General features: G+C 41.3%; 1 protein-coding gene across 1 annotated transcript in view; it reads left to right on the top strand.

Annotated features, from left to right (window-relative positions):
• CUBN (cubilin) overlaps positions 1–25,192 on the top strand; it is a 208,766-nt gene that overhangs the window by 18,607 nt on the left and 164,967 nt on the right. Inside the window, exons 12-22 of the mRNA XM_065398849.1 lie at positions 3,928–4,114; positions 9,205–9,323; positions 12,131–12,365; positions 13,398–13,579; positions 15,678–15,840; positions 16,036–16,226; positions 19,468–19,624; positions 20,513–20,691; positions 21,350–21,512; positions 21,817–22,033; positions 23,012–23,142. Coding sequence (XP_065254921.1) covers positions 3,928–4,114; positions 9,205–9,323; positions 12,131–12,365; positions 13,398–13,579; positions 15,678–15,840; positions 16,036–16,226; positions 19,468–19,624; positions 20,513–20,691; positions 21,350–21,512; positions 21,817–22,033; positions 23,012–23,142 — 1,924 coding nt within the window. The remainder of the gene's footprint in view (positions 1–3,927; positions 4,115–9,204; positions 9,324–12,130; positions 12,366–13,397; positions 13,580–15,677; positions 15,841–16,035; positions 16,227–19,467; positions 19,625–20,512; positions 20,692–21,349; positions 21,513–21,816; positions 22,034–23,011; positions 23,143–25,192) is intronic.

The raw sequence follows: 25,192 nt of genomic DNA, 5'->3' as shown, positions 1-25,192 counted from the left end.
CAAATGGCCATGGCATGTTGGGATGGGCCAGCATTGGGACACTGGTAAAGGCCATCTTGAGCCAGTTGAAAACTTGTTGGGCCTCTGGAGACCAGGTGAAGTTGGTGTTTTTCTGGAGAAGCACTGTCAGTGGGGCAATTTGGCCTGAAAATCTGGAAATGAAGTGCCTACAAAAGTTAGTGAATCCCAGGGAGGGTTGTAGCTCCTTGATGTTTTGGGGGAGTCGCCCAGGTCCATATTGCCTCCACCTTCTTGGAGTCCATTTAGGGGCTCTTGTGGGATGGAATGTAGTCCAGGAGCTCCATGGAGTGGTAGTGGGGTGACCAGATGTCCCGATTTTATAGGGACAGTCCCGATTTTTGGGTCTTTTTCTTATATAGTCTCCTATTACTCCCCACCCCCTGTCCTGATTTTTCACACTTGCTGTCTGGTCACCCTAAGTGGTGGTCATAGCTTCACTTTTCCAGCTTCACATACAGGCCCCATTGACATAGCCATTCCAGGACAGACCAGACATGCTGGGTGTTTTGCTTGGGATTCTCAGAAAAGATGATGAGATCATCTAGATAGACTATGACGTACTGGTCTAAGATGTCATGGAAGACCCTATTCACAAAGTGCTGGAATGTTTCAGAGGCTTTTGTGAGGCCAAACAGCATTACCAGGTATTTGTAGTGGCCATACTGGGTTTGAAAAGCTGTCTTCCACTCATCCTTGGCTCAGACTCCAAACAGGTTGTAGTCCCCCCGCAGGTCAAGTTTTGTGAATACTTGGGCCAGTCATACATGGTCTGGTAGTTCTGGGATAAGTGGAAGGGGGCATCAATTCCTGATGATAACCTGATTGGGGGCCCAATAATCCATGCATAGGCTCCGGATTCCATCTTCATTTTTAATTAAAAGAATGGGGGCCTTGGTGGGAGAGGTAGATGGCTGTCTGAAACCATTGGCCAGAGTCTCCTGGAGAGAAGAATGCAGGGCAGCCAGCTCAAGTTCTGGCATCACATAGACATGGCCAAACTGAACCTTGACCCCTGGTTGCAACTCAATCAGGCAGCCATACTCTCAGTGTGGTGTTAGGATGTCAGCATTCTTCTTGAAGATGTCACTGTAGTTGCTATACTTGGGATGCAGTTCCTAAGTCAACTCTCATGGTGGTCCCACCCACTCATGATCAGGGCTCAGGGTGGGGAGATGCCCTGGTTCTGGGGTTCAGCAGGTGGTGTGCGTAGGCAGACTTTCTGGCAGAACTTGGAGCAGACGCTACCCTGCTGCTCATGCCAAAGGATGTGGAAATCATGACCTGCCACGCCAACCATGAAATGCAGAGGATTATGGGGAAATGTGATGAGCAGATTGTTCCAAATGGAAGAATTTCCACATGGTCGCAAATGGCAACTTCCAGAGGCACCATCTCCTGTGTCATTGGCGCTGACAAGAGGAGTGAGCCATCTAAAGTTTCCAGTAGGTTGGGGACAGTCTTTGGTTGTGCCTGAATACCCAAGGCTTGGGCAGTACTGGCATCTAGGAAGTTGTCCGCTGCCCCAGAATCCACCAGTGCCCACTGTGGGGGAATTTGGTAAGGCTCTCCTGGAACACAGAGGCAGACCCAGACTTTAAGGTCCAGGGAGCACTTGCTGTGCCTAGGGCATGCCTTGGTGAGGAGGAGGGGGGCATTATTTTGGGGCTCACCTGGGCCAATTCCTTCTCCTGGGCCTGCATGTGGTTGTTTCCCAAATCGATCATGCTAAAGCTAGGGATGAGTAATTGGTGAGAAAATGTGGCTGGATCCTCCATTGTAGAAACACAGCCTGTGACAGCAGCATCGCTCTTTTTCCTCAGTGGTCACATGGCAGCAGGCGTTATCCAGCTGCATGAGTTTGGGGTCTGGGTTGGAGAGGGGTACCAGGAGGTACCAGTCAAGTGGTGACCAGGACCCTTTCCTTTCCTTATGTTCAAAGCGACAAAGAGTCCTGTGGCACCTTATAGACTAACAGACGTATTGGAGCATAAGTTTTCGTGGGTGAATGCATGCATCTGACGAAGGGGGTATTCACCCACGAAAGCTTATGCTCCAAAACGTCTAGTAGTCTATAAGGTGCCACAGGACTCTTTGTCGCTTTTTACAGACTATCATGGCTACCCCTCTGATACTTTCCTTATGTTGTTTGTGGAGCCTATTGTTGATGTCTATGATGAGATCAACTAATGTATCTAGGTTGGTTGGGGCCTCCACACAAGCTAGATCATCCTTAATCTCCTGCCATTGTCCCCATAAGAACTGGTAGAGCTGGGCTGCTTTGTTCCACTCAGTGTCGGAGACTAGCCGCCGAAAGTGGGCAGCGTACAAGAAGTCTGGTCCCTACCCCTGCTGGAATTTGCACAAGGCCACTTCCACTGAGTGGGCATGGCGGGGATCATCAAATATAGTAGAAAACACCTGGAGGAAGGCATCCCAGTCAGATAGTGTCGGGCTCGCTCATTCAGGTGGGGCTGAGGCCCAGTCCAATGAATCGCCCAACAGGTGGCTAATAATGAGTCATACTTTTGCTAGGTTCGTGGGGCAGGACAGGGTTGGAGCAGAAACAGCAGGCAACATTGATTAATAAACCACCTAAATTATGGGGGTCCCCATTAAAATGTTCTGGGTGGGGCACTGGGTCTGGGTATGCAGCTACAGTGCATGACTGTACTGCAGCATTTTCATCCTGTAGCCAAGCTGTCTGTTCTCATAGCAGCTGGTTATGTGCACTGTTCTGTGCCAGTTGGGCCCTCAGTATCACATTATCACATGGAGCAGGGTGGGTTGCCTGTGTAGAGCTCGGTTCTGTGTTGCGAGCTGGGATAATTGAGCTTGAAGCTTGGGGAGTTCCTCTTGGGAGGATCAACCCGTTCAAGCATCTCCACTACCCTGTAGGGCATGCTAGACAGGGAGGGTCCCACTGCCTCCACGGTCCTCCAGGGTAGGCCTTCACCAAAGCGAGAGTGGTGCAGGCAAACTGTCAGGATTCTGGCCAGGGCAGTTGGGACCAAAGGTCAGAGCAGGGTCAAACCTGAGACTGAGAGTAGCAGAGGAATTTGTGGTTGAGTTCCAGGCTGGGGTCAATACCAAGAATCAGAGACCAAGTCAGGTTAAAGGGTCTGGGTCAGGAGGTGAGGTCCAAATCAAGCCGAGGTCAAAGCCAGGAGCTCAAGAACAGGGATCGAGAATGGTCATGGCAGCTACAGGAGATCCATACCATTGCCTGGACTCTTCCAGAACATCTCTTGGGTTTATATAAGGTGGGGAGCCATTCAGGAGCCATGTGGCTGCTATCTGTCAGACCCCTTGAGGCGGGACTTCCCATGGTCTGTGTCCACAGTGGGTCATGGGTAGTGGAGCATGAACTGGTAGTAGCTTCTGGGTCTTACAAGATGGACCACTGGCCTGATCCTGTGGTCCTTTGATTTTGCTCCATTTTTCATTAACTCTGTCTGGAGTAGTTAAATCCCACTTATGGCCCCTTTAGAATATTCAGACTTCAGAGACCAGGCCTGAGACAAATGATTTATAAACAGCTGTTATCCTGGCTTGTGTTACAGGTCTGAGGTAATTTGATTTACTTGTTTCTAGGATAATAATTTCAGTGCCAAGCAAACAGTTTTCTGGATGGCTAAAGTAAGACAGATTTGACTTTTTCAGGTAATTTGAAAGGCCTCTGCAAAGCAATAATAGACAAAACAAGGAGCTAATCCGATTAGGCCTTGGCCTTTTTTTAGTATCCAACAGTTAATGTCAAGACAGTTGACTGCTGAGTGCTTCCTTTGTTTCTCTGCACCAGCATTGCCAACTAAAAACAATAATAAATATCAATGATTTTATTAACTATATTAATGACTTACGTTGACTCACATTTGCTGCATCTTTTCATTTGGTTTATTCCTGTAGGCTACGCTCTCTGGATACTTCTGTGTGTGTGATCCGGGCTGGACAGGCATCAATTGTACAGAAAACATCAATGAGTGTTCTAGCAACCCTTGTCAGAATGGTGGAAGCTGTACTGATGGAATTAATGGCTACTCCTGTGAATGTACAAATATCTGGACTGGACCTCAGTGTCAGACTCCCCAGCAAGGTAACATGAAAAGCATAGTGACTGAGAACTGAAGCACCACCCTATCAATCTGATATCCATAAAATGCATTTGGATTAGAGGTGAGGTTTATAAGGGAAAAGTTTTACCCGTTGGGTTTAAAATATGAGAGACAGTGGAAAATAGATCCTGATCCAAAGTCCATGTGAGTCTTTCCCACTCCTTCAGTAAACTCTTGTATTAAGCCCATAATGCTTAAAGCTTCTAACTCCACGTGTTTACCTACAATAGCATAACAGACAGGTTGAATTTTAAGCCTACTAGCCTTGACTAGTCCCTTTAAATCCTAAAATTAGATTTCTGTAGTTAGATAGAGATTTTCGGAATCCTGACCATGTGTGTACTAATCCAGATGGGAAGGAGGATTTGCGGTAGGGATAATAGAATCACAATCGAACAGAATGAAGTTTGCTTTTGATTTATACAGTATAATGTATTTCATACTCGGTTTGCCTCAAAGGGCTTTAAAAAAAAAGAGTTAGATTCTGTTAACGCAATGACTATCTGCTTCAAGCAAATGCGGCAACTATTAGGCCTTCTACAGTAGTCGCTACGCAGTCTGGGACATTAGAACTTATATGACAAAGAGAATGTTGTCCATGAAACCAGGATGATCACTATTTCTTTTCAAGCAGTGTTACAGAATCTTTAATTTTTACCCAGTACAGCAGCCGGTGACAAGAAATAGACTTCAGTTTAAATGTTTTAGCTGAAATATAGTACCTCTAAGTCACAGTGCACCTCATCACCCTCAGTGTGACTACTACATTGCAGAACCAATGTAGAATAGGAGCCTACACCGGGACTTAACTTTATGGCTTTCTGACACTGAACCCAGCCTGAATCTACAATCAAGGAATGGAGAAAGATAGTCAGACCGTATGGATCCCAGTGGCTTAGAAACTGGGGCAGAGGGGGAAGTGCTGAAAACTTTGAAAAAGTTGAAACAGCAGCTGACCAAATGCGTCCTCAGCCAAAAACATAGCATCATTGCAGTTCATGGAGATTAGAGAGGGAGAGCTAAAAGAGGCCCTGAAGTTTTTGAACATAAACTTGAATAAAAACACGAAGGAAGTCCACACACTGAAAAAATTATTTAAAGGAAATATAACCCACAGAGCCAGGGGGCTTTACATTTGTAGTGAAATTACATGGCCCTGTCTTTGACATTGTTTTTCAGTGGCACGTTTTACAAATAAATTAATTTTCATAAAGTAATATCAAGATGCCGTTCCACTGACACACACCCGTCCCCGTCTCCCTCCCCACCCCTGCATCAGTTTGTCACAGTGTGGCTCTACAACTTCGTATGTATTGTAGACAGTTGTGTAGGCTGGTAGCATCACCTGACATTACAGTTGGCTGACACTTCCCATTATAAGACCCTGTTTTTAGTTGCTTAGAACTTTGCCAGACTTTAACTATTCAGGCTGAAATTTTCCATGCTGGGTGTCTGCCTCAAGCATTAATTTTATTTAAATAAATAAAATAAACCCTTAGTTGAAATGGTTCCGCCATTTCTAAGAAAAAGGCTAGGGGGAAATACATTGTTTTTCAATGTAAAAAAAAAAAATCCTGGTGACCTTTTCTTTGAAAAAGCTCTAGAACACCCATGCTTTGGAGCAGGGACTTGAAATTTGTCAGAGAGATGGACTTTGTGTCAGAGATGTGCCTCTCTGTGAAAATCTACCTACATTTGGCCAAGTTTATAAGCTTCTAAAAAATTGCAATTAGCGCATGCTTAGTAGAGACTTGGTAGAGCTTAACAGCTAAAATCTCTGAAGATTCCACCCTTGCTGAGCATGCTCAAGCCTCTCATGACTCCTAATACTAAGAAGACTGCATGTGTGCCATCCCCTCAGAGCAACTGATCATACTCCTGTCCAAAGCTTGAAGCGGTACTTTCTCTATAATGGCTGGTCTTGGCTGCTGCAGGCTATGATAGGGCCAGCCACTGGAATTGAGAGCAGAGAGCTGGTGTGTCCCCTGCTCTCAATGACCTCCCGATGGCATTCAGGCAGCATGGAGGAGGAAGCTGTCTGATTCAAATGTAGAGAGGACATGAACTGGACCTGGAGCTTTTCAGGGGAGAAAAATGGAGGAGTATATTTGAACAAGAAACCTGGGCGAGGGGCAGAGCCTGGAAGTGGTTGGGGCAAGGTCTGGGAATGAGGGAAGGATGTGAGGGGTAGCCAGTGGGTGGGAGGTAACTGATATTGGATGAGGAGCTGGAGGAGAGATGGACTGGCAGGGCAAGAAGAGTGAGACTAAGAACGAGTGGGACATGAGGAGAGGAAACTGATCTGACAAGAAGCCAGGGTGCAGGGGCAGAATTGGGATTGGCTGGGTAAAGAGACTGGGACAAGAAGCCAGTGGAGGCGAGGACACTTAACTTGGCTGAGAAGAAGGGATTGGCTTGGCTGGGGGGTAATGGGAGGCAGTGGAGATGGGAAACATGGGGGGAAAGGGTAGCTTGAGGCCAAAGAGAGAGAGAGCGAAGTTGCAGAGGAAACTGGGAATGGCTGGGCAAGGAGACTGGGGACAAGGACTGAGAGGACTGGAAATAACTGGGCAAATATTTGTGAAACCTGCAGGCAAATTATCTCATCCCCCTCTAGTGTTGGTCCACATAAAGGATAATATCATACTGTTACTATCAGTTACTGTATTAGCTTAAGTGGCAGAGGTCTGTGTGGTGGATCTAAAGATTCCAAAAGTTGATGAACCATGTGGGTATCAATATGATAACACATAATGCAATTTCTGTATGACCAGTTTGTTTTTAAAACCTGAAATTACACATAAAAGACCGTGTAAAAGAACATTATTAAGATTCCAAAATCAAGCACTCAAATGTTAGGAAATGCCAGGTCTATGAAATTTTAATTTGCCCCCTTTGTGCATGTGCATCATGATACAGTATTTAATTACATGATCACTCACTATTTTTTCCACAGGACCCCTGCCTTATTCAGTGTATAGGATGGGCCTGTTCCGGGGATCATCAGGGCTGAGTAATGGAAGAGGCTGTTGTCTGTAGGACCCTTGCCTCATTTGTTGCAGAAGTTGAAAGGTGTACAGTAAATGCGTCAGGAGATTGCAGGAAGAGGAAGGATGATCTCATGGTTAAGGCAGTTGACTGCTGGCCTGGAGAACTGTATTCTATAGCTATCAGTGCTGCAGACTTCCTATTTGATGCTAGGCAAGACACTTAAACCACACTTTTCACATGACGGAGGTCACTAATTGTGTGTTGCTTATTTTCTGTGTGCCCAACCTGAAACGCTGGGGTCTGATTTGCAGAAGTGCTGAGCACTCACAGCTGCAACTGAAGTCAATGGGGGCTGTGTTTTGAACATATTCATTGCTACATTCTGCTAAGTACTCCGAAAACTCAGGTTCTAGGTGTCTCAAATTGGGCACCCAAAACGTGGATACTTTTGACTTTAATCTCTCTGTGCCTCAGTTTGCCATTTGTAACATGGTGATAATACCCACTCATCTCACAGGCTGTTGTGAAAATAAATTTAAGTAGTGTTTGCAATGCATTTAGATACTATAGTGATGAATGCCATGAGTAAATTAGTAATTCTGCCTTCATAACAGTTTTTGAATAGTGTGAAGTCAATAAGGCATGGTGCCCAACAATGAGAAGAAAACAAATTATTGACTGACTGCTAATTAACTGAGCATTGTTCATTTGGTGCACTGAATGAGTCAGGGCTGCTGTGGAAAAAATAGTATGTTATCATGTAATTTAGGGCTGTATCATAATGCACGAGCACAGGTAACCTTAATTCTGCTGTTTTCTAACTTTTGAGCGCCTCACTTTGCAACCTTAATGTTTTTTAAATGTAGTTTTTATTTATTTTTGGCTTTGTTTCTTTTGTTTTGTTTTCTTTTCTTTTCTTTTGTGCATGTAATTATAACTTTGGAAGGCATATGGAGCATAACTCTTTTAAATAGCCATTTTGATAACTGTTTATATTTGGAGATATTTCTGGCTATAACTGTTTATATTTGGAAATATTTCTGGTTACATCCTATTTTCTCCTATTTTTTTCTTCTCTTGATTCTTTTCATTACTAAGCACACTTGTATGAAAATTAGATTTTTATTCCTGAATTATTCAAAGGAGAGGCAGTTAAAAATTGGAATCTCTCTCCCATGGGAAATTCTGATCTTTCAACATTTGTTTTAGTCCTGAATCTGGACAAAATGTCAAAATATCAGGTTTTTTTGTGGAATGAAAAGATTTGAAATATTTTGGTTAGAAAATGATGAAATATTTTATTTGAACATTTCCAATCAAACCAAAACATTTTGACATTCCCCGAATAAAAATATTTCATTTCAGTTTGTTGAACAGAATTGGAATATTTATTTCATTTGGATTCAGTTGGACATTAAACTGCATCTGTCTATGGTTCCATGGGGCTTCCTGGGAGTTGTAGGTTCAGATGCCGCATGACCCCATTCTCCCTAATGGGACAGGTTCTTTTGCCAGACTACATCTCCCATGATGCACCACACAGCTTGGTTAGAGAGGTGACTACTGTGCATCATGAGAGATGTAATCTGGCCAGGGAGTAAGGCCCACAGAAGAGAATGAGGACATAAAGCACCTGTATTACAACTCCTAAGAGGCATCATGTCAGCATAGGCATATGCAGTATAATGTTGAACAAAGCTGAAACAAAATGTTTTAGTTCAAGTTGAACCAGCAGAAACAAAATATTTTATTTTTCCTCACAGAAAATCAAAAATGTTTTCAAAATCTGAATTTTCCTGTGGAAAAATTTTGTTTTTGCAGAAACAGCATTTTCTATCAAAAAGTCATATTGATGGAAAATTCCCAGCTATCGGTAATTCGTAGGCTTCTTTTGCTTATTACTCACCTGAGGTCACTCTGTTCTCGGTAAATCCCAGCCATTCCTCTTATACAAATGTTTCTCACCTTTTTTCCCCTAAATGTTTACCAAATCAAAAGTTATGGTAAAGGATTTCACTCTATTTACTTCAATGCAGGAATAGCTGTAATTAATCTATTTTGTTTTGTTTTTTTCCTGCAGTTTGTGGAGGGTTTCTTTCAGGCTCCAATGGGTCATTCAGCTACCCTAACAATCCAGGCAGTGAGCAGTATGATCACCGGGTCAGCTGTGCTTGGGTTATCCGAACTAACAACAACAAGGTAAACTACAGTGCACCTAAAAATAAATCACCCTACTGGAATGAGTAACTGTCAGTTAATCAGCACAACCATAACTATGACCAGGAAGTGTTACTGGAGTCAGGAAAAATGACTTCAGGGGATGAATTTCAGTCTGAGGGAAGGACTGTTAATTCAAACTGTCAAACAGGTAATAAATGCTAAAAGTATTCAAAGGTGAGCTGATATACTTTTTATGCATCAAGGTCCAAATTCAAGTTTCTTTCTTTCTCTTCCAGCTATCAATTACACAGCATTTCTAACCCCAAACATTAAAAAATAATAAGCCTGGCCAGCAAAAATCATGAGATCTTTCTAAAAGAATTAATTTTAGTTTCTTTTTATCAGACTTCAGGTTTCTGAACGTTGATGTGCACTTGAGTTACATTTTTATGCTTTTCTTCATGACCACAAGGTTTAGAAATTTACTTAAAAAAACCAGCTGAGATTCTCATATAATCACTTGCCTTCAGGAGCAGGGGCTTTAAGAACAAACAGCAAATATTGCAAGACTCATGATAGACTTGCAAGAGTTGGCAAAACCAAACAACACATACTAACACCTAAATAGTACAGAAACCATATTTCTTACACTGCTTTAGGTTTGGGGATGTGATTCAATTATAGCTGCATTAGAAATATTAATGAATATCCAATATGGATCAGTTCTGCACTGTGATGGGTTAGTTGGTAGGTTGGTAGTCTAGATGACCTCACAGCATTATCCGTGTCTAATCTCTATGAGTCTGTGAAATGTAGAATCCTGAATTCACATCTTCAATGGTTGAGAATAAGAAAAACTGATCTAAAAATTGTGAAACTTTCTCAGGGTGCCCAGATTGTGAGTGACTTTGTTATCCTACTCCCTCCAACAATAGGAAGATTTGCTTGTGCTTAACTGGATGTCAGCTCCCTGACACCACCAGTCTGGTAGCTACCCAGAGAATATCCTTGGGGCTCTGCCAGCCCTTACTTTGCCTTGCAGATTAACAATAGGTGCAGACCAGTCCCCGAGCCCCCTTGAAGTGTTTCCCTGGAGTGTCTAGCCCTTAACCACTGGACATGCTCAGAAATTACCAAGTAAACTGTCCCCAAAGGAACCATGCGCACACCAGCTTGTTTGGTTCATCTGAGGATTAGCTCCAATATAACATCACAGCACTGGGATACAGATATAGTGAAAACCATCATAAGTTTATTATCAAAGGCTAAGATCTAAGATACCGTGAATAAGGATAATGGTGGAAATAGAAGTGGGTACATATAAAACAAAAAGTATAACATGCTTCCTAGAGTCCAAACTTAACTCTAACTGGCTAAAAGTAGTTTGTCTCATCTAAACCATCAATGTGGCTGGGCTTTCCCTTTCATGAATGCAAAAAGTGCTGTCCTTTTTGCTGCCTAAGTGAAGGATGAAGGGGTGTCTTTTTACATACTCGTTATATTGCCCAAAGACATTGTTTTGTTCCCAGTGTCAGGGGGACCCCATGGTTTATTCCCTATTGCCAGCACACCCTCATGTTCACATCCTATGCAAACGGGCTTCCACTGCTTACAATGCTTATTTTACATGTGAACCAAAGCAGATAGGTGAATCTTTTATCTGATCAAAACCTGCTTGTCAACCCTGCTTTGATTCAGACTTTAAAATGTATTTTCCAGTATATATACACAACTCCTTAACTATCATCTGTACATACATCTCACATTGATTATGTTAATATTGATAACATAAGCTTTTTCTAGATACCTCACTTGACCCTCTTTGGATAAATACTATGAAAGCAGTATGCTAGGTGTAGTGAGTTTGTTAGGCCTGTTAGGAGTTACTGTTACAGAACAGTGAACTCTTTGCCCATTGGCACCAATGGGCCTCTGTGTCACACAAATATACTTTATGCCTACGCATATATTCTGATACTAATTTGGGATCAAAATTTCTAATTTTATTTTAAAAAATTGTACAGCATTTCAGTTCCTGTTTAAGGATAAGATTTCTTGCCTGAGGATTAACTTTTCTTGTTTTTTAATCTTTATACTTCAAGAATAATAATTAACCAAACTCTGTTGATTACTAGAAGTTTATACAAATGCTATGTGCCTGATCCTCGGCTTTAAATCCATATAGCGCCATTGACATCAGTAAAGCTACACTGAAGTACACCAGCTGATGATCTGTATCTTACTAAACTGCTGTATGCCATTATTTGGCTACAGTAGGTTCATAAAAGGAAGAATTTATATCCACAAAAGAGCCTTTGGTTTTGTAGCTGAAAGGAAGATACTTAAAACAATATAAAGAATGGGAATGTGCTTGTTAATTAATTACATACCATGAAGAAAATAACATAGTGAAACTCTAATCAAATATTGCTAGGTTATCCTGTATTTCAAACTCTTAACATTATACCATCATCAAATTTAGCTCTGAGGATCCTAAAATGAGTATCCTGAGTAACTATTAGTTTATAGGAATAGTAATGTTAGGAATTAAGTCCTCCTAGACAACTTTTCTGTCTGTCTGGATCTTTCTTTATCTCCTTTCCTTTCTTTTGACCTTTATGATTACTTAATACCTTCCTCTGTCTTGCATTTTTTGTTTGTTTTGTTTTCTTCAGGAAATTTCATAATTTCTCTGAAGCTTGTCACTGATGTGCACAATTGTGTGGACAGGTGTATCTGCTCTGTACAGGGTTACTATGTAAACAATATCTAATCACTCTTACAATTGAAACTTTAGATCACAGATGGACAAATACAATGATCTAATTTCTGCTATTTCCTGTTAGATTCTGCGTATTACTTTCCCATTCTTCCAACTGGAAGCACACAGCAGCTGTAATTTTGACTTCCTTCAAATTCATGATGGGGACTCAGCATCAGCATACATGCTGGGAAAATACTGTGGCTCATCTCACCCTCCTGAGCTTTTCAGTACCCATAATTCCTTGTATTTCTGGTTCCGTTCTGACCACTCAATTAATGCAGGAGGATTTACAGTTAAATGGGAGTCTCGGGAACCAGGTATGTTTTAAGAGATGTCAGGTAATGTACCAAAAAAGGGGGGAAAGGTCATTATGTCCTACTTGGTTAGTAAAGGTCAAGAGCTGAAGGACAAAGTTTGACTAAGAGTAAGGTAGAAAAGAGGGCCCATGAGCTATCTGTAGATGCTCTGAATCAAATTCTAACTAACTACTGGCTGGGACAATATTTACTAGGATTTTGCTTTAGTTTTTACGGTTGTTTTGCTCTTCCTATGAGGGATTCTCCAAAGTTTATTAGGATCCTAGGTTATATGTTCCTGGGGACTTTGGGATTTTTTATTATCATTTATCCACTGGGCAAGTAAGTTTTTTGTCTCTGTCACCAGGGCCGGCTCCAGGCACCAACGCAGCAAGCAGGTGCCTGGGGCGGCCAAGGGAAAGGGGCGGCACGTCCAGCTCTTCGGCGGCAAAGAGGCCTGTGTGTTTGCTTGTTCCATCTCTAAAGATATTTTCACTAAGTTACTGAGTTACCCATTTTTAAAAAAATTAGAGCTATGCATCTACAGGCTGGTCTACACTGGGGACATACACCAGCATAGCTATGTCACTTAGGGGTGTGAAAAATCCACACACCCCAGACATGTTGCTATGCCAACCTAAACCCTGGTGTAGATGGTGCTAGGTTGATGAAGCATTATTCCATTGACCAAGCTACTGCTTCTCAGGGAGGTGAATTACCTATACCAACGGGAGAACCCCTCCCATTGGCATAAGTAGTGTCTACAATGAAGTGCTACAGCTGCAGCAGAGCTACAGCTGCACCACTGTAATGTTTTCAGTGTAGACACGTACCTTTAGAAAATATTTGGAGTTCTATTTTTATTGTTCATGGATTTCCTTAAATGTAAATCTTGAGAAGGAAAAAAAATGGGTTGATTTGATACATCTGATAGCCTAAAACGGTCCATGAACTCCATCATTAAGGGATGATTTAGCTTTGGCGGTTACATACATTCTAACTAAGTTGGATGAAAGAGTAAAGTAATTCTGTGGGTTTTTTCCCCTTGTTTAGAATGTGGTAGTGAACTAACAAATACTTATGGCTCAATAAACTCGCCGGGATACCCTGGGAACTATCCTCTGGACAGAGATTGTTACTGGACCATCTCAACCAATCCAGGCCTTCTCATCACATTTGCCTTTGGCACACTGCGTCTAGGGCATCATGATAATTGCAGCTATGACTATCTGGAGGTAAAATTTCATCATTCTGGCAATGTTATTGCAAAACAAAATATTACACCCTTTTTGTTTCAGACAGAAAAATAATGCTGGCAGGATAAATCACAAGCTGAAATAGTCACTCACTACTCATTAACCACACAGACACATACACAACAAGAGTGAAATCCTGCCCCATTGAAACCAGTAGAGGAAACCAGTAAAAGTTTTGTTACTGACTTCAATAGAGCCAGGATTTTACCATGAATCACTGGTGGGAAACTTATTTAGCCTCAAAAAGCCCAGTCTCTAGAATTCTGGTCAGACATACACCCGCAGGGAATTAATTGTATAAACAAAAAGTGTGAGAGAAATAAATATTGTACCACAGTACATGGCTTGACATGTGAGATTTAGGCCACGTCTCAGATGCAGTTTTCTACTATATCATAGTTACAGAAACGTGAAAAGGGAAGGGTTTCAAGGAGCATTTACCACTAGAGCTGGTACCACTAGAGTTCAGTGGCCAAACTGAAAAATCAAAAAATGTTTGTTTTGTGTTGACCCAGAATGACAATTTTTGGGGTTTTTTTCTTTGCTGAAACTAAAAACAAAACAAATTGTTTAGAGTGGAATGAAATTTTTTGTTTAATTTTCAGGATTTTTTATCCTTTTGTGTTTTTTATACTTAAATCTAGTTAAAATTCTAAATGGAATGTTGTTTTCAAAGGAAAAGTTGAAACATTAGTTTTGAAAATGTCAAAAAAAATCAATTTTTTTCCAGAATTTTTTCCAAACTTTTTTCAGCTGAAACTATTCACTGAATTCAACCTGAATTGGCAAACAGTTTAGGTTGATTGGAAACTGCATTTTTCAGCAAATAAACTATTTATCAAATTTTTTCACCCAGCTCTATTTACCATTAGAAAAAAATGCTGAGTCATTTCTGAAATATTGGGACACATCTTAAAAGGCCAGTAAATATGGCTTTTTGAAACCTTCAAGTAGTATAAGTATATAAATCACTACACCAAGAAGGATTCCTTCCAGCTGTGTCTAGAAACCTTCCCTTCTGTGAAAATAGCTGTAGTGTATGCAAACTGTTGTATGTTACTGGAATCAATTATAATCACAAATGGCATCAGACATTCAGTGAAGGAATAAAGAAAGAGATTTAACTGCCCCCATTACAGTGTTTTATTGAGGCTATCTAGAAAATGTGTGATGGTATAAAAGCTCTATTTTACATTAGTAAAAGAGGTTATTTTTCCAGATTAAGTATCCAATAGAAGCAGTTCTTCTGAATGATAACATAGACCTTAAAATCCTTAATTTTGATTGATCAAACCAGTCACATGATCGTGGTTACTTACCAACACGGCACTGTTTGGAACCTACTTCTGGATGTGTATCTTTTCCATAATGATACTAATCAAACACATTTTTCTTATTCTGATTGTCTTCTTTAGCTATATTTAAATGTATTCACAACAATAACCAAAGGGCTGGGCTATCATCTTACAGTACAGGCAGAGTGAGGGGCACCATGTCCCTTCATGGCCCCAGCAGCAGGACAGGAAGTAATGCAGCTAAGATCTGTATTACCTGCTGCTGGATCTTCTCTGCTAAATTCCTGTCTCCTCATGAAAGGAGGTTCACTTCCTTGTATATCCTTAAGATCTGTAGAGTTGGGAGAGAGTGTAGCCTCCATAATTTTTTGTGACTCCCTAAACCACTGCCACCAGAGAGGATGATTCTAGGAAAACTTTGCAAGGTGGATCTCATAAACTTTCCCTCCCCTTCCATCCATTCAATGAATGATCCCTGTGTCATTCATGTCAACACTGGAGTTATTTATTAGGGGCTGGGTCCCATAGTCTTTCAACATCCAGTGGAAATGCAGGATTGGTGACTTAAATGGGAGTTTTGAATGTGTGAAAACAGCAAGGCCATGCTGTGATTTACCAGCTTTCCCGCCATCTGGTAACCTTCAATCACTAACGAGACCTCCTATGAGGTCCACGAGACCTCCTATGAGGTCCTATGCTAAAATAACTTTAGGAATATTGAAATTGCCCACAGTTGGCTTATATCCAACAACCCTATGATGAGGATTAATACTTTTGTTTAGATTCGAGATGGCCTCCTTCCACAAGACTCCATCCTTGGTAAATACTGTAGCACCAATTCTCCTCCCCCACTTCAAACCTCTGGCCCATATGCATGGATTCACTTTCATTCTGATGGCTCAGTCACCGACAGAGGCTTCCACATTGTCTACACTACATCACCTTGTAAGTACAACTGTGCACTTACCTTATGAATATGGCATTTCCAAAATTACTGTGTCTAGAAGTAGCCTGGAAATAGAGACAGGCAGGATCAGGGTGGACTCTAACCCAATAATCTGCTGTTTGACTTGCAGCCAGCATTCAGATATATGACCCATCTGAGGTCTCAAATGATCAATTTATTTGTATTTAACACAGCGGATCCCAATTGTGGAGGAAACTACACAAACAGTGGGGGCGTTATCATGTCCCCTTACTGGCCTAACCCATACATTAACAACAGGCAATGTATCTACATTATCCGACAACCACCAAATGAAAAAATCTACCTCAACTTCACTCACATGGAGCTGGAAAGCCACAGCGGCTGTTCTTGGAATTATATTGAGGTGACTTTTATTATTTTGTGGTTTTGAAATGTTGATTATCTGTGTGCATAAAACTGTAAAGCAAAATTTCTTCCTCAGATACGAGAGAGTAGATATCTCTTTTTATTAGGGTTCAAAAGCCACAAAGGCTAAGAAGCAGGGGATATGCAATCAGCATGAGCCAAAGGTGAGTGAATATGAGAACCCAGCTAGGATTAGGCTGACCCTCAGTCACTCTACATAATCAGGATGGGGTTTGAGCCTTGGGTTAATGTGTACCCAATACAAGATAAGCATAAATAATACCAAGGCCAAGAAGGCACTGCTTAGAATTCAGTGGGCTCATCTCTTGCTTGATATACAAACTGGGAACAGGTTCCAGTGAGCTTAGTATAGTGGATCTATTTCTACAGTGTTAGCCATAAAAGATTCCCTGTTAACATTTCCCCCTTTCCTTCTGCTTTAATTCAGAGGCTTTGGTTGGAATGAAGTATAATTAATTTCTAAAATTAGAGGGAAGTCTGCGTAATGAGAACAGACAGCTTTTGTTTGTCTGGCCTGCTACTTCTCTTGTCTAATTGCTGGCAGAACAGCAGCTAAACTCACAGAAGACAGAGAAACAAAACAATTTTTGTTGGGCACAATCAGATTGTGTTGATTTATCAAGGCATTTACCTTGTTGTTTGCTGAGCAATCTCAGGCAGTTTAGCTTTATCATACTTTTTCTGTCCTTTTCACCCCATTTCCTCCCACACCCCCACTCAGATCCATTCAGTCCAGAACGGAGGAACAGGGATGGAGTTTTATGACCCTGGAATAACCAGTGTGATCAAAGCTGTGTGGTTTTGTCAAGTTCTGGTCCCCCCCACAAACCCATCCCCCCAAAAATAGTTTTGTGGGCTCTAAAATATTCTCTCATAGGCGTTTATAGTAAAGGTTAAACTAGGGAGCTGGCTTTGGACTTTTAATTCTTACTTTAAAATCAGTTTTTTGACAACTGTTTTATCACTTTGAAAAGACCCAGAGACTCATGTGCTCTGATAACAGGAAATCTGTGCAATTGCTATAGACACAGACACAGCTCATCATTTCTGCTAGGGGGATGTTTAGTCTCTGATTAAGGAAGCAGGAGCCTGAATCCCTGGAACTCCAGTATTTTAGAGAGAAACTAGACACAATATGTTTCTCAGTTAAGGAAGAATGTGTTGTAGCACAGCAAAGTCAGAGATAACTTGTTAGCAATGCCAGCTCCTTGTGAGATCAAATCAATTGGCTACGGTGCCCGGTTATCTTTGTTCTGCTTGACTGAATTCTCATCTGTCTTTATATACCAATCAATGCTTTCAGCGCTGTTGGGAAAAACCAGTAACGGAGAAGTATCAATTAACCTGAATTATGGTTCTGAAAATGTTCTCAACTCACCTTCTAAACATTCTGGCCCAAATTCTAATCTGTGTGTCACCAGTGTAAATCCAGAGTAGCTCCACTGGCTTACACTGAACTCTCAGGAAGGTCACAACGAGTGCCAGGGAGCAGAAAGCCATTCAGGCAGCTGGAGATCACCAAAGCTCAGCAGCAGTGCAGCCATCTGCTTTCACCTCGCCATATATAGAGCCAGCATAGGGCTCTATGCCATCCCCCGTTCTCCTCCCAACCCATGGTGTATGTACGTGAAGGGGGGAAATTGAGGATGGCTCGAGTACTGCTGGGCCCTGGTATCATGACCTGTTCAACACTATTGTCTCTGAGTCACTACTACAGCCCTTTTACCCCTCTAACCTTCCTCCCAGGACACTTGCCTGTAAATACTGGGTGATCTTGGCTGCTTTTCTTAACTATTAGAGGGCTCTGTAGATCTCTTCAAACCCACCAACTGACTATGCCTACAACTTCTGGGTTTGAAAATCCACTACACTTTTATTTAGCCAGATTAAACATGACATATACCAAACAATTGCTTTCAGTAACTCGTCTACTTCTTACTCCACTAGGGACAGCCTCATCTTATAACAGCCCAACAGCACTTCCCTTCCTGATCACAGTCTAGCTCCCCGACTCCCTCTGTGATCCTGCTCCCTCTTTCCTCAGTAGACAATGGACAACCCTTCAAATTTTCCCAAAATTCCAAACGAGCAGTCTGGGTTGAGCTTCCATCCAGGAGTCCAATCTCTGTGCACCAAGCAGCATATGTTACTTTTGGTCTTGATCCCACACATACCTCCTCATACAATTTCACTTAGCATTTTTCTATAACATCTTTTCATATCAAACAATTTCAAGTAACATAATCCCTTCTCCAGACCTCCTCACCCCCAGTGGTTGCAATGGCGTCTTGGCTGTTGCAACTAGGTGCAACTTAGAGCAACCCCAGCTGCTCCAGGTACAGAACTGGTGCTGCTGAGAAAATGGTCTTTTGTTTTCACCAGAATCTTTGTCTTCAAATCTGCTGCCAATTCATGAGGCAATCGATGGAGTAAATTTCTCCCTTGATTAGTGAGTTGATTAATGAGATTCAAGCCTAGTGGCAATGCAGGGGTTAAAAGCAGACAGTGATTCCCTGGTGCACCGTGGTGTACCATCACTTTAATTCTAACACCTTGAACTTTTCAGATAAAATAATGAGATGGCACCAGTGTAACCGTTATTACTGACACTGGAACGTAGAACTGCACCCCACATTAGTTATGCCTCTGCCTGGGTGGTCATATGGCAATCCTTGTGGAGAACTCCCACTGAAGTCAATAGAAACTCCATGTACAGAGCACGAAATGTATTTGCGATTTTAAATAGGGGAGACATTTCACTTGGAATAAAATAAAAAAATCCTCTATTTTAGGCAGGAATTTCATGCCATGTAAATATTTAATAACCATTAACAGTCAGGACATTGCTTTTACCTCTCCAAAGATGGCCCTTTGGGCAGCCTACAGATTAGCCTCAGGTTGAGGCTTTGGTTCACAGACAAGCCTCCCATCTATTGGATCAACAGTATTTTCATTTGCTTCGGAAGTCTCCTAAGCAAATACTGACCTGGCACTCCTTATTCTGGGAGACCTTACATGATCATATGGCTGTGAGAGCTTCCCTTTTGTTTACATTATTGTAACAACACTTAGCAGCACTTTTTTATTACTGAAGCTTAATGACAAAACAAATGACATGCTATTTAGGGGTTTAAAATTGATGCTGGTTTTATGGATGCATAAAAGTATCGAGTTACAGTTTTATTACTTACTTATTTTATTTTATTTTTGCTGATTAGGTTCGAGATGGTGACTCTGAAATGTCTTCTATCATCAACAAATTCTGTGATAGCACATTTCATTCTCCAATCACTTCCTCTAGCAACAGCCTGTGGATCAAATTTAAGTCAGATGTTTCTGTGCAAAGGGCTAGCTTCAGAGCAATTTATGAAGTTGGTAAGAGAACTGGTGGCTTGAAAACTGAACTGACCTCTAGACTGGGGACCTTATAGCATTTGTATATGACTTAATTCCCATCTTAACTCCCCACATTGTACTTAGGTTTTGCTGCACATTTTTTACATATGATATCACCCTATTCTGAGATCTCTACCCCCTGTTCTTCACTTGTTCTGCATCGTTGACACAAAAACACTATGCCATATATCAGTTAAGATTGATCTACCCATAATATTCCTAAGACAAAACTTTAAAAGCAAGGAAATGAAAAGTCGAGACATCTATCAGTACATTTATTGATTTAGATTTCTAGAAATGCTTAAAAGGATGGCTATCCATATACACTGGGCACCCTTAACATAACTTAAAATACATGCTGTATATTTTTCTCTGCAACAGTAGATCCCTCATCACTAGCACAAGCACCAAATACGGCAGATAATGAATAACCTTACTTCTGACCTGTAAATTTGTCCACTTTCAACACTCCTTTTCCCAGACTCACCACCAACGGATGAGACATCCTCCACTCGTCTCCTGTTGTGTGCTATCCCCTTCCCTCATCCCTTCTGCACAAGTCTGTGAAACCAAATACAGTCAAATTTGGGGAAGGAGACAAATGTGTATTTTCACTTGGCATTTTCATGGACATGATTTCACTGCTGTTCCACATTCAGTTATGCAGGTTTAGGTTTAGTCACATAATATCGACTTTTTAAACAAACAGCCCGCTCCTAAACCTATCTGAAATATCTATAGTAGATGGAAATGTGTGTTTTCAATGGTTATTTTCTTCCTCCCCCAAAATGACATTTAATCTACATCCCAATGTACATTCCTTGTAAACCTTCCTTCCAGCTGCTAACTCTTAATTTTTCATTGCAGCCTGTGGGGGTGTATTGTCTGGAGAGGGTGTTATTCGTTCCCCATACTATCCCAGGGCTTTCCCTCATCAGAAGACCTGTGAGTGGATCATCTTTCAGCCAGAAGGCAATGCAGTGATTCTTAATTTTATCGATTTTGGCATTCGAAATATCACTACCTGTGATTCAGATTATGTGGAGGTAAAGAATATTAGTACATACTTATTGTGAATTACAAACAAATAACATATGCACGCCTCCGTCATGTACCTATGTCTGTCAATAAGCAAACATGTGGGTGAATAGGTAGCTAGGTACATAAACACCTATTTCATTGCACAAATGAAATCTTTTCTGACTCACTAGGTGAGCCAACCTTCTTCTTTTGAATGCTCCTTTGATAACATGACCTTTCTCCATCTATATTTTCTATAATAGGAGCTATCATTGATGCATAACTATATCTGGATAGATAAGGCCTAATTCTCCACTCCTTGTATCCCATGTGCTACCTACTGATGAAGAGCTCCAGGCAGCTGGAATGCCAGTTTTACTCCATCTGATTCCTTTATGCCAGAAGAATTCTCAGCTGCCCCTTCACAGCAGCTTTAAGGCCACTGTGCTGGTGCCACAAATTTACATTAATGTTGGATAGGATCTGACCTGCTGAATAGTTTAATGAGGTGGATGATCCACTGTCTTCTCCATGGTGGCTTTTAACCTTTTAGCTCTTTCTACTTGTTTCCAAGACTATTTTGTACTGTTTGTGTGTGTTGAGTCAATTCATCTACATTTTATAACTACTTAGCAGTAATAGAAACAAGTTTTCATGGGCTGTTTTGAATACATTGTCTTTCAGGTCAGGGATGGCAGCAGCACAGATTCTCCTCTTTTGGCGAAATACTGTGGCACAGATATACCTTCAGCAGTGCAGTCCACATGGAATTATCTCTATGTCAAATTCAGAGCTTCCTCTGCTACAAATCTTGGATTCATGGCTGAATACCGGCCATTAGATAGAGGTAAGAGTTGAGATCTTTCACCGTCTGGCTATTGGTCCTCTATGTCCTCGTGTACCACCAATTCAAATGGATGAGCAAAGGAAAACCACATATTGAAATCAGTGGGATGTCAAGTTGTATGACAACAAAGCAGGAGACCTCATTTGTGAAAGAAACAATGTAGAATCCTTTCAAAAATTCTGAAAGAGATGATGAAAGAAAAATAATCATGTTTTTAATTTTCAGAAACGATTAACTGATTTTATAAGTATCATCTTCTGGAAATATTATTTTAGTTAACACATTGTTGTTTTAATCTTTCTAGCATGTGGGGAGACTCTCACTGGGCCAGAAGGAACCATTACAAGTCCTGGTCATCCAATCATCTACCCACATGGTGTTAAATGTGCATGGACTATCTCAGTGCAGCCCAGGCACCTTATCCGCCTGACGTTCACATCATTTAACTTGGAGTTTGATTACAATTGCACCAGAGACTATCTTGAAGTATATGACAATGGTACTATGACAAGGCTTGGAAGGTGAATATGCCTATCTAATCTATTTAATCTACCTACCTACACAGCTGCTGTCACTGTCTTCTTTTTGCTCCTCAGTGGATCTGTTCCTTTGGTATCAAGATGTTCAACATAGGTTCATTTTACTGAAAGCAGCTAAAGATTTGTATTATTCAGGCCAACAGCAACAATTATTCCATTTAACGTAGTAAAGGCAGGTTTATGAGGGGTAGTATTTTTCCTAAGTCTTTTATTGAGCGAAGGGATGTGAACTGAATTTGATACTATTGAGTGAGAAATTAACTTTTCTGTAAGGGATGGCAATCTCATGTGCAGATTTTCACATCTGCCATTGCCTAGCAATAGAATTTCATGTAAGTCTTTTAAGGTCATGGCAACAGGTTTAAATCCACTCTTAATATTATTTCTTCCTTTGGGATGCAGGGAAGGAAATAATTTTTAATACCAAGTAGCAGAAGCAGAATAGGTGAAAATTGGGTACCTGAAGAAACAAAAAGTTAGGCTATAACATGGGCTAAATCTTAGACTTTATAGTTTTATATTATTTATTGATCAATTTACAATGCCTCCTCATGTGTGTTTATATCAGTGAATAAAATGATTGCACTACAGATTTTTATTTTCTTACAAAAGGTAACATATTTTTATATTCCCATAACTCAAGAACAACTAAACTGGTTTGGTTCAAAATTTCAAATACAAATTTGGGCTGAGGCCAGAAGATGAAAAATGCCATCCTTCCAGTAGTTGGAAAATAAGGAGCAAGTGAATATGGGGTTATAATGGAGATTATTTCATCATATTAGCTAGTCTTTTTGGAAGACTAATCCAATGGGGACCAATCTATCTCCCTCTAAAGTCAACAGAAAATGACCCAGCTACAGGCTTCTGGAGAACATTGAATACTTTTCTATTAATCTAGATACTATATAATATTGATATAGGTACTCAATACATGGTATCTCTTTTGACTTTTTATAGGTATTGTGGAAGATCAATTCCACCATCACTCACCAGCAGTGGCAACATAATGATGCTGTACTTTGTAACAAATCACAACATTGCCTCTGAGGGGTTCTCAGCTAATTATATCTCAATGAATGCTTCCACAGGTAATACAGCAGTGTGTGCGTTATGCAGATTAATCCTGTCAAGCCTTAATTGTAAACACACATTACAAAAACAAGACACATTTTGTTTTTTTCATTGCCAGAATCCCTGCTGTCTCCTCCATCCTTCTTTATTTACAGCTTGGTTCACTGGCCTTTTTCTAGCTGGGGAGGATGAGCCAGGCAGAAAGCAATGTCTCTAGGCAACACCAGTGGTTTTGTAATCACTGATATGGCAGGACTGCAGAGGGTAGTTAGGAATATTATTTTCTGAAGTGACATAGGAACGGAAGTCTCATTGACATTTAACTGACTGTGCAGGGTTTTTTTTTGTCCCAAGCAAACACAACAGGAACAGGAGTGCTTGTCACAGGTAAAAGGGTACCAGGTGCTGGAGTGACATCCTGGAGAATGAAGTCCTCTATTTAATCACAGAACAGATGCAGCATGGCAGTGGAAGTTCAAGCCTCCTCTCACTGTCCTGCCAGAGAAGTCTGTTCCAGAGTAGCCACCTTCTGGGGAGCAAAGTCAATCTCCAAGCCCTTCATTCCTCGACTGCTCCCAACCTTTGAGCATTACCAAAAGCCCTGGTTAGTGTGCAGGGTTTCTGTGATGTGTATGTCTGCCTGACCCTTTGGACAGTGCTAAAACCACCATGCCCATTTCAGAGGTCGCCTACAAGTATTCAGAAGGTAGCAACTTTGTTATCACTGACCTGAGCTGTAGTTGAACCAGCAACCTCAAGGTGAAATGCTATATGCTAACGCTACACTCGTTACTAATCCTTTTACTGCTAATCCCTGCCCCATTGAAATGCAGTTCTGTTTTAGAAATTAAATATCCCTGCTGACTCAGTGTGCACTGGTGATACACCACCTAGCATGTCTATTACTAAGTGTGAGAGTGTAGGATCCTGAAATCAGTCATTCAATATTCTTTAAATGTTCCTCCACATTTAGGTGGGGATCTTGCTTGCTAACCGACCTTCTTACTGCTAGCACTGAAGCAAGACCCTAGCAAAAAGCACTGCCTTTGGCTGGGCTGGTTTGGAGTGGCTGGCACAAGAGTAGCAGGAAGTAGTGAGATTCAGCTGCTTCGAGACCTCCAAACAGGCAGGGGCAGTTACAGCCAGTGGAGAAGCAGATCCCAGACAATGTGTGAGATACAGACTGTACTGTGCGACCACGGGTGGTCCCCTTATGCAAGGAAGGAAATAGTCTGACTGTGTCTACAGCTGCCCCCCGTGTGCAAAGTTTTAGTTTAAGTGAAATATTTTAATCAAAGAGCATTAAAAAAGGAAAAGTGCAATAACTCTTCTTGCCAAGTTTTAGTTCTGTGTTTGTTTTCAGTAATTAGTTTGGTATAAGCAGAGGCCTCATTAAAGGCCCGATTCTGACACCTTTACTCACTTTCAGTGGAGCAGATTCATATGCATAGTCCCATTATTGTGGTTTTATTATTTCTGTTACAGTTGTGTTTGGAGACCCCAGTCAGGGTTGGGGCTCCATTGTGCTAAGTTCTATGCAACACAGAGTAGGGCCCTGTAGAGCTCACGGGCAATAGAAAAGACCCAAGAGTGCATGTAGCGAACAGTGGGAAGAGGCAGGGGTGGAGGAATGAGGGGAATAGTAATTAGAACTTGTATCCACATGGGTCATCTGTGTGCCCAGCTAGATGGTTTTCAGTTGGGGTTTGTTGTATGTGTGCTGTATTTTTAATGAGATAAATATCAAAAGTCCATAGCAGTCATCTCTGTAGCTATATGTGCTGCTGTACTTGACATAAATGTAGATCCCATAGTAGAATAATGCCTGTAACTGCTCGTTTACTGTTCCTGAGCAAAACAGCTGTTAGTGTGTTTAAGAATTGTGTCTTGATTTAAAAAAAAAATAGCTGCCCATTCTCCTTTGTTTTAGATTCTGAGCAAAATATTCACTCTCCCAGCTACAGCTCAGGCAGTTTGACTGTTACTTCATCTCTGGGGAATGTGTGTGGGGGTCTGGTAGAGATTTTGCTTCCTGCCATTGCTTTTGCTTTACCACCAGTTAGCATC

Source organism: Emys orbicularis, chromosome 2 (genome assembly GCF_028017835.1).
Source record: "Emys orbicularis isolate rEmyOrb1 chromosome 2, rEmyOrb1.hap1, whole genome shotgun sequence".
In the NCBI taxonomy this organism is placed as follows: Eukaryota; Metazoa; Chordata; order Testudines; family Emydidae; genus Emys; species Emys orbicularis.
This window is presented reverse-complemented; position numbering and strand designations above follow the sequence as displayed.